Genomic DNA, 15,316 nt, shown 5'->3' on the forward strand with positions numbered 1-15,316 from the left:
AGTGAAAATCTTCAAACCTAGGGTCAGCCTGTGCTGGCAGTAGTTTGGTTTATTGGGCAAGGGCCTTCCAAGGCAAGCCAGAAGGCCTACTAGTTTTGCTCTTGGATTTTCCAAGCTCTGGTTTGATATGTGAACTCAGACCCCAAGTGCCAAGTAGTACAGACACGCTGCCAACAGCCAGGACTTTGTTCTGGTTCCTCCTCTGGTGAAGGATTACATGAGGTGGCACCTGCAGGACCTGCATGACGTGTCTCTCAGGTCCCAAGTCTAACCTGATCCTTCTGGTTCCACCCCAAACCCAAACCTGTCTGTACAGCTCAGTGCTGCTGGGCCTGGGCTCCCTGCCCTAGTGAGCCAGTGGTGTGACCCTTCCTCTCCACTCCCTCCCTCTGTCCATGGCCCTAGTCATCCCCAAGCTTCTGCCTCCTCAGCCATCCCCTAGATGGACCCTTCTTCCACTGAGGAGAATGGCAGTGGACACCAGGTCAGCACCTTTATTGTGACTACTCACCAGTTATTGTAGTTTGCTAGAATCTTCTCCATGCCCAGCACTGTCATACTGTACAATCAGGGTCCACTTCAGTCCACCAGGGCCATGCTCACCACTGCACCTTCTTCCTATGTCCCAGCTCACCCATGTGCAGGGCTGTGTGGCCCATGGCACAGCCCTCGCTCCCCTGCTGCTGCTCCACAGTGGAAACCTGCAGTCAGGAGGACTTCCTGGGTGTCCACGAGCCTGCTGTTAACTCCCTCAATGCCTCCAATCGGGTTGAAAGGGAGTTGTTTTATTCTGAGAACTTTTTTTTTTTAATTTTTGGCGACACCAGGTGGGATGCAGGATTAGTTCCCTGACCAGGGATCAAACCCGTGCCCCCTGCCGTGGAAGCGTGGAATCTTTTTTTTTTTTTTTTTTTTTAATTTATTTTTTTGGCTGCATTGGATCTTCATTGCTGCGGCGCAGGCTTTCTTGAGTTGCGGCGAGCGGCAGCTACTCTTCGTTGAGGTGCGTGGGCATCTCATTGGGTGGCTCCTCTTTTTGTAGAGCATGGGCTTCAGGCGCACGGGCTCAGTAGTTGTGGCTCGCGGGCTGTAGAGCTCAGGCTCAGTAGTTGTGCACGGGCTTAGTTGCTCCGCGGCGTGTGGGGTCTTCCTGGACCAGGGCTCGAACCCGTGTCCCCTGCATTGGCAGGGGGATTCTTAACCACTGCACCACCAGGGAAGTCCCCAAGAACTCTATTTTTGAGAGTAGTCTTTATCAAAATGTTTTATCACTCAGTTGTTCAACCAGTGTTTAATGAGCACCTTCTCTGGGTGTGAGAGATCCCTGGAGGACATCCTGAAGCAGTTGTGCTGGGTTCAGAGAGATGCCAGAGCCACAGCCACTGGGGCTCTGCCCTCCAAAGGTGCACTCCAGTTCAGGGCACTGGTATGAGAGTGAACACGGCTCCATCGCCTCTTCCTAGAGTTGCCCATGAAAGGCATGTTGAGTGGCCTTAGGAAAAAGACAGATGCTGGCCCTCCCCTCAGGGCCAAGGCCTGCAGAGGTGTACAGTGAACCTGGCCTGTGTCCTGGGGGGAAGGATGCACCCCTGCACCTCACCCAACTACTGACCAACCCCAGAGACTGGAGACCTGGGGCATCCCCAAACCTGGCCTCCCTCCAGCTTTCTGGGAACCCCACTTCCCTGCGGACGTGCTTTGAGAAGGTGCATCAATGCAGGCAAGGCATGAAAATACTGTGCCCTGCCCAGGCCAGAGCCCTGGTTTTCACAGAACGATGACTTGGCTGGGTCCACCTGGGTTGCAGAACAGTGGCCTGTCATCACCTGCATCAAGGTGTGTCCCAATTGCCCTTGGCTTTGGCCATGGAGGCCCAGACTGAACCAGAGTGAGAGTCAACCACAGCCAGCAACTCAGATACTTGTTGTTCTGCGTCTAGTCTGTTCTCCCCTTGGTCCCAGTGTTCTCATCTTTTGTAACTACTTTACCGTATGCTGTGAGGCTAAGCTGCCTCCAAACCATCACAAACTAATCAACATCTTGGTATCTCTTCACTCTGTCCCTATCAGATGAAAAAACTAAAGCCCCGAAGTTTAGGCATCTAAACTCTGATTTCATGAGTGCCTCTGAAATCTAGACATGGTACAAATGTCCCTTGCCTCAGACCCAAATTGTGGTCTGTAAATCGGGGTCATGGCAGTCACAAAAATGTTGGGAGATAGGGCAGGAGATATGAGGTAATTCCCACCCACCCTTTCCCAGAGAGCAGAGGGTGCCTGTGATGGCTTATTTTGAAGCCCTGCCGCTCAGCGGGCCAGGACCCCACCGAACTGGGGTGGAGGCCGCAGCTGCAGAGACACATGTTCATAGCCTTTTGTTGCCTGAGGCCCAGCTCCTGTACAGTGCGTGCTGTGAGGTAGACAGGCATCCCAGGAGCTACAACCACCTCTGCCTGACTCTTGTTCTACTGACCCTGGGGGAGGGGCACAGAGAACCTGGTCTTGACCTTCAGGAATTCATATTCTAGGTGAGGAAGTACCACAAGAGATGAGAAGACAGGCCCTCAGGAGCTACGTGTCAATAAATACAAATTCTCAGAAGTACAAAAACATCTTTTTTTCTATGTTTTACCATTTCTGAAATCAGGATGTTATTATATAGCCAACGTGTACATTTAATGTGGGAGTGTCCTTTTTCCTGTCAAGTTATTAAATCTATGATGAGTGAAAATCAGTGGGGTTGGCATTTCACAACCGAGGAAGTGAACACAAATGAAGAATAGAGTGTAGACGGGGGTGTGGTGGGGTTAGAGTTAGGCTTTGAACTGTGAAGGAAAAGGAGCTGCTCAGTCCAGAGCCACGCCGCCCGACAGGAGCAACATTTGGGCCAACTATGTTATTTTAAATGTTCGAAAGCCACGTTAAAGAAAAAAATTGGGAAAAAAAGCTTTAATACTTTTACTTAAGTCATCGTATACAAAATATCCCAACATGTCAATATAAAAAGGCATCAAGGGAATATCGTACACTCCCCTCCCGTCCTCAGTCTTGACGTCCGGTGCGTGTTACGCTCACTCCCAATCACGCTGCCCGGCCGCATTTTAGAGCTCGGTGGCCGCTAGCGACCCCCCTGGCGGACGGCGCGGGTCTACCCGGGCGCCTGAAAGCGACCCAGAGGCTGCTTCGTGGGACTGGCAGCCGGTGGGAGGGAGGGAAGGTGCCGCAGGAGACGGTGCCGGCCCTGACCCTCTCAGCAGGTGGGCGGCCCCATTCCGGGCCCAGCCGAGTCTTGCCGGCCCCATCGCGTCCTGCCTCGGTCCTCCCCGCGCCCCCCGCGCGCTGCCCCTGCGCCTCGCTACGCCGCCACCGGGAGCGCCCTAGCCGCCCGCCGAGGCGCCCGGGGCGACGCCCGTGCCGGAGCCCCGCCGCCACTGCAGGGGCCGCACGGGCCTCACGCGCGCCGGAAGCGCGTCAGCTCAGTTTCCAGCCTGAAGAGCTGGGGGGCGGTGTCGATTGGGGATACGCGGTCCAGTCAGAAAGCAACACGAGGGGTTTCGGAGGCGCAAGCGCGGCTCCGCCCCTCGGCTGGGGACTCCGCCCCACTGCCACGTTCGACGAAGGATCGCGCGCATGTCTCGGCCAATCAGGAGTCGCAGAGCCCAGGCCCCCGAAGGTAGCAGCCATTCCAGACCCGCTGAAGGTGTAGGAGAAAGCCACCAGTCACAAGGCCAGGGAGAGAAAGTTCTCCGCCAGGAGCCAATGAGAGGCCGGGAAAGAGTGCGAGCGCGAGCTCCTTGGCCAATCCTGGGCGAGGGCGAGGGAGGTGCCCGTAGCGATTCCGAATCCGGGGCCGTGGCCAGTGTGGACGCCCAATGCGAGAGCGGTGGAGGCGGGCCCCGGAGCCCACCGGCCAATCGGAGGTGGGCGCGGGCGGGCGCGCGCTCGGCGGCCTGAGTTATAAGGGCGGGGCGGGCAGTGCGCGCTCTCGTGGCCTGCTGTCCTGGCGGCGCCAACAGGAGTGCCGATCCCGTTCCGACATGCTACGCCGTTCTCTGCTGTGCCTGGCCCTGGCCGCGCTAGTTCGCGCGGGCGCCGGCGCCCCCGACGAGGAGGACCACGTCTTGGTGCTCCATAAGGGCAACTTCGACGAGGCGCTGGCGGCCCACAAGTACCTGCTGGTGGAGTTCTGTGAGTGCCGCCCGCTCGTCCGTCCGGGCCGGGCCTCGCCGTCACCGCGGCGTGGGGACGGAGTGGGGACAGAGGAGGGGCCGGGGTGCAGGAGCACTGGGGGGACAGAGGGACGGAGGGGGGCTGGAGGGTGGGGGGGCGCGGGGGTCCTGGGCGCCCCTCCCCACCCTCCCTCCCCCGGCCCCGCCAGAGGTGGGTTTGGGGGTCTAAAGGGCTGTCAGCTCTCCGGCCACCCCATGGATGCGCTGACTCCTAGCCCCTGGAGAGGCGCATCCTTAAGCGGAAACAGCCCACAGACCTGCTGTCAGCGTCCGTGCGCTGCCCGTGTCCTGGGGGCATCCCTCCTGCCCAGCTGGACCCTGAGGGTGACCAAGGGCAGACAGCTTGGATGTGCTTTTATGCCTGAGGTCCACATGGCAGGATGTCTCTGTTAGCCTAAGTAAAACAGGGTCGACTGTGTAAGCTGCTACAACTACGAAGGACCACGCAGGGTCCAGTCCCCTAATTGCTCGCCTGGACCAGTTCCCAGAGAACACTGCCCCTGCCCACACCACCTTCCACCAGGAACAGCTGTCTTCTGATTAACAGTGTTGCCAACCAGAATCCAGAACCTTTGTTTGTGTCCATAAGTGTTTGAGCCCTGACTATCTCAGGGGGAAATCTTAGGCCCAACACAGCTGCTAACCTGAGTTCAGAGAGAGTCTAAAGAACTCGAGTTAGATGTGAGTCTTGTACTCATGATTAGTCTCACTGAGTATACGGCTGCTGTGGCTTTAGCTGCCTAACTTCTTTGGTTCCTAAAGGGAAATTCCAGGGACTCAACTGCCCTGATCGCCTGCAGGTAGTAGGAAGTTACTAATCATGAAGACAAAGCAGAGTGGGGCTGGTGGTTTGTCATTCATGGCCTCTATCCGATATTGCCCAAGAGAACCAAGCTATCAGCTCAAACTGTGCGTTCAGAGCGGTTATCTTGGTGCAAAGATAAGGATTTTATGGAGGGAAGTACCAAAGGAGAAGGGAAGGGAGGCAGTGCAGTGGGTCGGTGCTGCCTTCTAGGTCTTGCTTTCTCTCCCAGATGCCCCATGGTGTGGCCACTGCAAGGCTCTGGCCCCGGAGTATGCCAAAGCAGCTGGGAAGCTGAAGGCAGAAGGTTCCGAGATCAGACTGGCCAAGGTGGATGCCACTGAAGAGTCTGACTTGGCCCAGCAGTACGGCGTCCGTGGCTACCCTACCATCAAGTTCTTCAAGAACGGAGACACGGCGTCCCCCAAAGAGTACACAGGTGTGACCACGGCACTGTCCTTTTATTGCCTGCAGTTCTTGAAGATAGCAGAGGCGTGGAGGAGAACCCATTCTTAGACTGGGTTCTAGGTCTAGTTCAGACTCTGAGAATTGTGTGAGGAACATTCTCTCATTCCTGAATCTCTCAAGTGGAGAGGGTCATCCCAGGGGGGTGGCTGGTAGGCTGAGGCTTGTCCTAAGGTTGACCAGTAAGGCGGGGGGAGGCTGAGCAAATGGAGCAACACGTCAGCCTTTGCTGGCTCTCTGGTGTGCCTGCCACCAAGGCGGGAGCAAGGGCCTTTCACAGAGGAGGGGCAAGCGGAGATCCGTGGGTACTGGTCTGGGGCTCGTGCCGGTCATGGCAGAGCTTGAATCCATGCCCGGCTTCGTCTGCGGCACAGGCCCTGTCACTGCTCGGCCGCCTCCCCTGTGTAGCCTGGTCAGTACCAGTGACAGTGACAGCGGAGAATCATTGTCTGTAAAACAGGTTCTGTGGCTTCTCTGCTAGAATCCTTTAGAGCAGCTCATCTTGTTAGTTCTGATGTCAGCAGCTTTGGTCTTCTCAGTAGGCTGCTGTTTTATTGCTCCCACTTTTACTTATGTTCACTTTTGGAATGGAAGTGCCTTATGCAGAGTTACCATGATCCCGTCACTAACACTAAGGCTTTGTAGATGAGACAACTCTTCCTGACTCCACCTGTAACTGATAGCACAGCTTTCACTTATTCTCTGCAGAATGCTTTTTTTTTTAAGCTATTGTTTAAAGATTTATCTTAAGTGTTTTGTTTCTTTTTTTAAAAAAAATATTTATTTATTTGTGGCTGCGTTGGGTCTTCGTTGCTGCATGCGGGCTTTCTCTAGTTGCAGCGAGCGGGGGCTACTCTTCGTTGCGGTGCGCGGGCTTCTCACTGCTGTGGCTTCTCTTGTTGCGGAGCACGGACTCTAGGCGTGCGAGCTTTAGTCGTTGTGGCTTGTGGGCTTAGTGGCTCCACGGCATGTGGGATCTTCCCGGACCAGGGATCAAACCCGTGTCCCCTGCATCGGCAGGCAGATTCTTAACCACTGCGCCACCAGGGAAGTTCTAAAGCTATTTTTGAAAAAATATTTTATTTATCTATTTTGGCTGTGCCGGGTCTTAGTTGCGGCACGCGGGATCTCCGTTCTGGCACGGGGGAGCCAGTTCCCTGACCCAGGATCAAACTCGGGCCCCCTGCGTTGGGAGCGTGGAGTCTTACCCATTGGACCACCAGGGAAGTCCCTAAGGCAGAGTTCTTTTAAACATGAGATTTGGCAACCCTTTCCAGGTTGGACTAGGTAGTCGCAGGAGAAGCAGTTTTCTTCCTTTTCGTTTTATTTGCTTGGGTGGCGTGCATGGGCTGATCTCCTCCTCCTGTCAGTCCCGGAGGCATGTGGGGCGAGGACACCTGACCAGCCTTGGCGCACGAGGTGGTAGGGCCCAGCCCGCTTTCGCAGGGGAAAGCTGGCCTTGAGGCTGACTTGCTAACCAGCCCTTTCTTCCAATCCTGCCACATCTCTGATTAAGACGAAGCCTAGTGTGAGACCACTGCGGGGAAAGTGCTCGTGTGTTTAATGAATTTAAATGTCAAGGAAAATTTACAGAGGTATTAGTGGAAAAAAATGACTTGTAATCTGTTACCCAGAGGTAACCACTGCCTTTTTCTCCTTTAAACACAACCACAGTCTCCCATATACCCAGAAACTCCTTTTTAGCCCTGGAATTTGGGCAGGTATGTAGACAGGATGCCTTTTCTGTGGCAAGAGGATGTTTTGCTCTGGTTTTGGCAGAGAGGTCGGATAAGGATGGGCGGGGAGGGTGGGCGCACCCCTGGTTTCAAGTGGACCCTGCATGTGTTTGGGTGCAGCTGGCAGAGAAGCCGACGATATCGTGAACTGGCTGAAGAAGCGCACAGGTCCTGCCGCCAGCATGCTGTCTGACGGGGCTGCCGCGGAGACCTTGGTGGAGTCCAGCGAGGTGGCAGTCATCGGCTTCTTTAAGGTAGAGGCTTTGGAACTTCATCCCGGGTCTTCCTTCCTCCTGCCGTGGCCTGGGCACCGCAGTCTGCCCTGTTGCTGACCAGGGCAGGGGTTCTCAGTGTTGTGGTGGCGGCCACCTCTGGTTCTCCTCTCCAGGACATGGAGTCGGAATCTGCCAAGCAGTTCTTACTGGCAGCAGAGGCCACTGATGACATCCCCTTCGGGATCACATCCAACAGTGACATGTTCTCCAAGTACCAGCTGGACAAGGACGGGGTTGTCCTCTTGAAGAAGGTGAGTGGCCCTCGGGGGGTGGGTGGGGGTGGTGCTGTGCCGCAGGGCTGGTGTTGCCTTCGAGGACCTTGCCCGGGCGGTGCTGGCTGCTGGACTGAGGCCCACCTGTTATCAAGGCCCATTTTGCAACGTCAGGTTGTAGGAGCCTCTTAGACAGTGGCCTTCAGCCCTTCAGCCGTGGGCCCTTTGTTCCAGCTTCTTTGGTGGCCTCAGTGCAGTGTTCTGTGGAAGCCACGTGGCTTCGGAGTGTTAGCTTGTGAAAGGAAAGCTGTGGTGAGACGTGTACCAAAGTTTGGCATTTTAACCACTTTTAAGTATAGGATTCGGCGGCGTTAATTACATTTGCGATGTTGTGCAGCTGCCACTCCTGTTTGTTTCCACTCTGGAGTATTAGTGGCATGTGTTCCCACCCTGTTGGTAGAGCCTGGCCCCAGGGCTCCCTCGGGCTCCTCCAGGCTCCCCCAGCCCCGTGTCTGTTATTCCTTCCGTGTGTCTTTTAACCACTCTGCGCTCTTGCTAGGACACAGCTGAGATTGGTGTGTGCATGGCATTACCCGAGTGGGCGATGGGGGTCTCTCTTTTATCTTAGCCAGCAGACAGTGGGCCTGGGGCTGGCTGAGCACCCATGCTCTTGGGACACAGCTGTCCCTGGATTGGGTGCTGAGTGGAGGAGGCAGGAAGGCTGTGGGGGAGGGGCTGGGACTGGAGGCATGTCTTCAGCGGGTGGGGCTGGACCTTCGACTCCTGTTCTGTTTTGTCCCCAGGGTTAGAAGGTAGTTAGAAGTAGCGTTACAGCAAAGTTGTAAATCGCAGCGTTTGGGGGGCCCCCACTGTGTGTGCACTCCTGCTGGGGCACTGCTGAGCCTCCAGCACCTGGGGGTGGGGAGCATGGGGCGGCGCAGGCCTCGCAGCTGCACAGGGTTTGGGGGCAGCTTGCTTTCAGCTCTTTCTGAAGCCCCTTCTTCGAAAGAACTCAAGGCGTTATATATGCTCCCTTTTTTCAGTAGACATTCTCATGATGTCCCCTAAAGGGAATAGAATTGCTAAATTAGTCAATTGTCTTCCCAAAAGTGCCCAGGAAGCTGTAATTAACAGCTGATTAGGAAAAAACCCTGCCGAGTTGGATGGAATTGAGTGGAACGAAGGTCCTGGGCTCACCCTGCAGTTCTGGGTGAGGGCCTGGGAGACTCAGGCCTGCAGAGCTCGCAAATCCCCTTTCACCAGCTTGGTCCACACATTTCTTTTCCATTATCCTTGAGGTCTGGAGTGGCATTTGTCAAACTGGATCGATGGTTTCGGTGATCATGTGTCCTTGAAGGTTAGCACGATTGTTCTTTGTTCTGCAAAGACTGTAGTCACGGTCGCTCATCTGTTCTTGGCCTCAAGTCTTTGGTGTTCACGCAGGCTGGGCACAGCCGACCCCCTCAGGTCTGGTGCCAGTAGGCAGGGCATCCCCTCTTCCACTCGTTTGCTTCCAGTGACTGTGCTGGAACGGCATGGCTTCCTTGGGCAGCTGTGAGCAAGAGCCTGGCAGAGCCCACAGGTTTTGTGTTGGGGGGTCAGTAGGGGTCACAACTGCAGTCAGACAGCTCCCCGGATGAGAGGAAGAAGATGCAGATTCCTGCCCGGCCTGTGGTCCCCCTTCTCCGCCTTTACTTGTTCCCCTTCCTACAGGCTGTTCGCCTAGTTCCTCAAAGTTCGCTGGGTCTTCCAGTGTGCAGCCTCGAGAGTGGGACGGGGCTCCCAGGAACTGCCAGCTGCCACTTGAGAGGGAGGATGGCGAGGGTGGGGCTCCAGCAGAACTTGAGCCCGAGATTCCCAGCTTGGGTCCCAGGTCAGCTGGGTTCCAGGTCGTTGGAACTTGGACCACTGGTTTGAGAGCTGATCATCCTGTGTCTTTGTTTGGTGTTTACTTTGTTTTTCTTTTTCATCTTTGAAGCTGGGGGCTTAAGAGTGGGTGCGGGGCCTTTTTGTGACATTCTCATTGTGGTCTGGAGGGGTGGCCTTTGCCCAGGACCCCAGGCCTCCTGCAGCTGTCCCCACATAAACGAGGGCTGGCTGTTTGGTTTTTACCAAAGCAGACATCGAACATAGTGTAACATGGCAATATTACCTCGAAGACTAGGTCCCAGCAGAGGCACGGCAGTTTTGGAGGAGGGGGGATGGCGGCCTGTTTGCCTGTAATGGGGGCTCCACTTTATGCCAGATGGTGCCCAGCCATGGCCAGGCCAGCCTCTCGCCTCCATTTCCTTCCTGTTTCTCTGCACCTTCCCTTTGCGGGTTTGGGGAAGGCAGAGCAGGCTTCAGCTCCCTGGGCCTGGCCCTCCGTGTGGTCCTACTTAGCAGCACGTGTTGTGATCAAGCCATGTGTCAGGCTCTACGTAAGTGCAGTAGGAGTGGGAAGTGGCCACCTGCTTTTCTGGAAGTTACTTTAGGAAAACGCAGAGGGAAATGACCAGGAAGGGAAGGTGAGTGGTTTTTTTTCTCCAAGTCCCATTTGAGTTCACAGGGGTGATGGGAGGCTCACTGACCTGCTGGACAGGCCAAGGCACAGCTTAGCCTTCCTCACGAGGAGCTGTGTCTGCCATCCCCATCCAGAGCAGGCCCGCACCTCGCGGCTCTGCGGCGGCAGCCCTAGGGCTTTGAAGCTCTTAACAGGCCACTGGAGTTCCCAAAGATCTTTTGTTCGTGTGGATTACACCTATCCATTTTTTTTTTTCTTTTTGCGGTATGCGGGCCTCTCACTGTTGTGGCCTCTCCCGCTGCGGAGCACAGGCTCCGGACGCGCAGGCCCAGCAGCCATGGCTCACGGGCCCAGCCGCTCCGCGGCATATGGGATCCTCCCAGACCGGGGCACGAACCCGTATCCCCTGCATCGGCAGGCGGACTCTCAACCACTGCGCCACCAGGGAGGCCCACACCTATCCATTTTTATTGTGTTAGAAGTGTTAGAAGTTAGAGCCGAGAAATTTAAAAAAAACCAAGTAACTTGTTCATTCTGAAGAAACAATAATAAAGGTTACATGTTATCAAAACTGACATTTTGGGGGAATTCCCTGGCGGTCTAGTGGTTAGGAATCCACACTTTCACTGCAGAGGGCCTGGGTTCAATCTCTAGTTGGGGAACTAAGATCCCACAAGCTAGATGGTGCAGCCAAAAAAAAAAAAAAAAAAGATATTTTTGTGAAAATTAATTTTTCCCAGACAACAACATTTTAGGGGTAAGAGTGGTATTTTAGATTTCTGCTGCTCTCTAATGTCTGCCCAAACAGAAGACAGCTGGGTTCTCCTGTTTGCCTTTAGTCTGACGTAATGTCATGCCGTACTGCACACTCCCGGGGGGAAAGGGTGACAAGGCACCTGCCGTCTGAGCATGATTGTGAAAATCACTCTGACCTTGCATCCACCCAGGGAGGGCCTTGGACCCACAGGGGTGAGGCCCACACTTGGAGAGCTGCAGTTTTAGGGACTTGGCAATGAGGAAGTCCCCTGGCACCCAGGACGTGGGGTTCTCGTGGCTTGTCAGGAACATGTTGGGGCAGGGTCTGGGTCAGCTGCTGCCATCCTGGCACATGGGAGGCTGCGTGCGCTCCTAGTGACCTCACTGTTGCCTGGTGCCCAGAGGATATGTCCCTGCAGCCGTCACCTGGTTTTGCTTTGGACGGAGGCACGTGGGTCCTGCCCCCGACTGCGCTCAAAACCCAGACAGGAAAATGCTGCAGACTGCGTTCCTAGCCAAGTCCGGCCAGCCGGGGCCACAGGGGGCTTTGTGGGGAGCCTCGGCATCCACACCTTTCTCCCTCCACAGTTTGACGAAGGCCGGAACAACTTTGAGGGGGAGGTCACCAAGGAGAAACTTCTGGACTTCGTCAAGCACAACCAGTTACCCCTGGTCATCGAGTTCACTGAGCAGGTGTGGCTCTGTGCTGCTGGTCCTGCCCCTGGTGGGGGGAGGTTCGGGGGGTCATGGTGTTCGGTCGTGGGGACCCCCACTTGCAGAGCCCCTGCTATTGTCCAGGCTTGTGGCGGCGTTGGGGCCATTGAGAGAATAGCCTGTGTCAACAGTTTGGTTTGTGACTCAGACCAAGTAACTTGCGTTTCTGACACAGACAGCCCCGAAGATCTTCGGAGGGGAAATCAAGACTCACATCCTGCTCTTCCTGCCGAAGAGCGTGTCTGACTACGAGGGCAAGCTGAGCAACTTCAAAAAAGCTGCCGAGAGCTTCAAGGGCAAGGTGAGCGCTCCCGGTGGCCTGCGGGTGGCTCGGCCCCCGGTTGAAGGCTGGTCCAGAGTGTTCTTCCTGCCTCAGGACAGCCTGTTTAGTCTCGGGGTCCCAGCTGTTGGGAGTGGGCAGCAGGGAGGCAGAGGGAGCGCTTGTCCTGCAGTGCCGTCAACGTGCCTTTTCTCCCCCAAGATCCTGTTTATCTTCATCGACAGCGACCACGCCGACAACCAGCGCATCTTGGAGTTCTTCGGCCTGAAGAAGGAGGAGTGCCCGGCCGTGCGCCTCATCACACTGGAGGAGGAGATGACCAAGTACAGGCCAGAGTCGGACGAGCTGACGGCAGAGAAGATCACCGAGTTCTGCCACCGCTTCTTGGAGGGCAAGATCAAGGTACAGGCCGTGTCTGGGGGTGGGCGGGGGGTACTGCTGAGGATCCTGGTGGTGCATGGAGCAGCCCGGCCTCACAGGCTCACCCCCTCCTGAGGCTCTGGAAGCAGCTCGGCAGCGGAGGGGTCCCTGGTGACCGCGCATGCCTGACCCTGCTCTACCTGCCCTCTAGCCCCACCTGATGAGCCAGGAGCTGCCTGATGACTGGGACAAGCAGCCTGTCAAAGTGCTCGTCGGGAAGAACTTCGAAGAGGTCGCTTTTGATGAGAAAAAGAACGTCTTCGTGGAGTTCTGTAAGTGAGGCCCTCCAGCTCCTCAGGGCTCGGTGGGGCAGGGCACTTACCGGCCGAGCGAGACTCAGAACGGCTCTCTTTCAGATGCCCCGTGGTGCGGTCACTGCAAGCAGCTGGCCCCCATCTGGGATAAGCTGGGAGAGACGTATAAGGACCACGAGAACGTCGTCATTGCCAAGATGGACTCCACAGCCAACGAGGTGGAGGCGGTGAAAGTGCACAGCTTCCCCACGCTCAAGTTCTTCCCCGCCAGCGCCGACAGGACGGTGCGCCCGCCATCGAGGGCTGGGTGGGAAGGGTGTGCAGGGGCAGCGGGGGGCTGTCAGGTGGGACCGCTTCCCGCATCTCATTCCCCTCCCCACAGGTCATCGACTACAATGGGGAGCGGACACTGGACGGTTTTAAGAAATTCCTGGAGAGCGGCGGCCAGGACGGAGCCGGGGATGACGATGTAGGTGGTCACCGGACCCCGCGGCCCATGGGACATGCTTTCTCAGTGCTGCCGGGCAGCGCTACACGGGGGTGTTGGAAGGGTTTTTAGGTGCCGGTGTTTGCTCAGGAATCTTCTCAGGCTCGTCTGGCACGTTCCCTGTTGAGCTGAGGTGCTCTGCTGGGTGTGAGCTCAGGCCTGTCCACGTCAGCTAGGGTCAGCTGGGGGTAGTGGAGGGGACGTCAGAAGTGCCAGGCCAAGAGGGTGTGGCAGGGTGGGCGTGGTGGAGGGAATGGTCAGCTGAGGCCGCAGGGCCCGCCCGGAAGCGCAGGGATGTGGGACAAGGGGGCAGACCTGCTGGGGGGTGGGCAGGTGAGGAGTGCCAGGGCCGTTTGTGCTGCTGTGGTTGATGGGCTGTCACTGGCCTCTCAAGCTCCAGGGTTACAGGGGTGGATGTTACACACCAGCAGTTCCCTGCTTGGTCTTCACGCTGGGGCGGCCCCTGCGCTCACCTGCTGGACGGCGTGGGCTGGGCTCCCACAGCACCAGCTCTGCTTCCACCCTGTCTTGTGGGCAGAAGTCCCCATGCCTCGCTCTCCTCGGGAAGCCCACCCCACATACACGCACATCTCACAGAGACCAAAGTTGGCTGCTCGTGTCCGAGTGGCCAGCTGGTCCCTGGCGTACTTGGCATGCGTGTGGGGGCCTCAGCATGCCAGCTTGGCCTGGACCTCTCACTTCCCTTCCTTTTCATCCTCCGTCGCAGGACCTAGAAGACCTCGAAGAAGCAGAAGAGCCTGATCTGGAGGAAGACGACGATCAAAAAGCTGTGAAAGATGAACTGTAACACAGAAAACCAGACCTGGGCACCCAAACCTGGCACCTCCCAGTGGGCTGCACGCGCAACAGCACAGCCTCCGGACGCCCGCGGACCCTCCCGGAGAGGGAGCGTCCATCGGAGACGCAGGGAACTGTTTTGAAGCCACACTTCACTCTCACACACTTGTAAATCTAAACCCGTCTTCCTTTGCTCTTCAACTTCTGGAAAGGGGTTTATTTCCAGGCCAGCCCAGCCCATCTTGGTGGGCCTTTTTTTTTTAAATTGTGATGTACTTTTTTGTACATGGTTCTGTCCAGAGTGCCCGCTAAAATGTTTTGGAATCTCACGCTGGCAATGTCTCATTCCTGTTAGGTTTATACTATCACTTTAAAAAAAAATTCCATCTGTGGGATTTTTAGATGTTTTTGGAAGTCAGGGTGTCTGTTCCACCTTGGCCAGGCCTCCCTGGGACTCCTGTCCCCTGTGTGGGGCGGGACCAGGCCGGTCTGGACAGGTCCCTCACCTCATGCGGTGTTGCCATGGTGGAGCGTGGCTCCTGCATCGTTTGGTTAAATGGTGACTTCAGGTTTCTGTCACAGGGGCCCCCCATGACTGGAGGGTGCAGCTGCAGCCCCCTCCTTCCCCAAGCCAGGGTCCTCGTTGCTCTGTGACATCCAGGGTGGCCTGAGGCCTGCACCAGGCAGAGCCAGGACCCTCCGTTTCCAGGCTGGGAGACGGCCAAGGATGCTTGCTTGAACCGAATCACATGTTGACAGTTCTTCAGGCATTTCTACCACAATATTGGAATTGGACACATTGGCCAAATAAAATTGAAATTTTCTGCCTGTTGTTGCCTCTGCCTTACAACCTCCAGGCACGGGGAGTGGGGCTGGAATTCCAAGTTTCTCGGGAGAGGAGGTAGGCTTGGTGGGGGCCGCTCTTGTTGAGACATCTCTTTCTTGGAACGCAGCAGAGACGCAGAAGCGTGCACAAATCCTGTGGGCACAGTGTGCGGAGCTGTCACTGTCATGACTGGGGGTGAGGGGTGCCTCTTGGCCCTGTTCCTGTGCCGTCAGGCTGGCTTACCTGTGATGTAGTTGGGCAGCTTTACCCGCTCTGGGCATCCAGTGGTCACAACATGGATTCTGCCCACGTGTCATGTCAGGACATGATGGGCAGGGATGTGTGGCTCTAACCTTAACCCTATAGGGTGGGGAGCGGCCCCTCCCCACCACTGCCTGGAACCACTGCAGCTTCTGATGAGAAATCAGGGGCGTTCAGACTTCAAGAATGCTGTGCTCATCACCAAACAGTCATGTAAAAAAGAATCTGGAGTTAACGTAGCAAATCTCTAGTTTTTAAAATGTAATTTGACTTCTAGAACCTCTGCTTACTCATAGTTT

At 56.1% G+C, this 15,316-nt stretch overlaps 1 protein-coding gene across 1 annotated transcript; it reads left to right on the forward strand.

The window, feature by feature from the left end:
• The first annotated feature begins 3,977 nt into the window (after window positions 1-3,977).
• On the forward strand, window positions 3,978-14,754 carry P4HB (prolyl 4-hydroxylase subunit beta). Its single transcript, XM_082603015.1, has 11 exons — window positions 3,978-4,187; window positions 5,263-5,469; window positions 7,352-7,485; window positions 7,620-7,757; window positions 11,566-11,670; window positions 11,867-11,992; window positions 12,173-12,373; window positions 12,543-12,663; window positions 12,748-12,929; window positions 13,028-13,114; window positions 13,860-14,754. The coding sequence occupies exons 1-11, from the start codon at window positions 4,037-4,039 to the stop codon at window positions 13,938-13,940; spliced, it is 1,533 nt and encodes a 510-aa protein (XP_082459141.1). The 5' UTR covers window positions 3,978-4,036; the 3' UTR covers window positions 13,941-14,754.
• Window positions 14,755-15,316: the final 562 nt, after the last annotated feature.

The sequence above is a fragment of the Mesoplodon mirus genome (assembly GCF_964341445.2).
Source record: "Mesoplodon mirus genome assembly, chromosome: 18".
In the NCBI taxonomy this organism is placed as follows: domain Eukaryota; kingdom Metazoa; phylum Chordata; class Mammalia; order Artiodactyla; family Ziphiidae; genus Mesoplodon; species Mesoplodon mirus.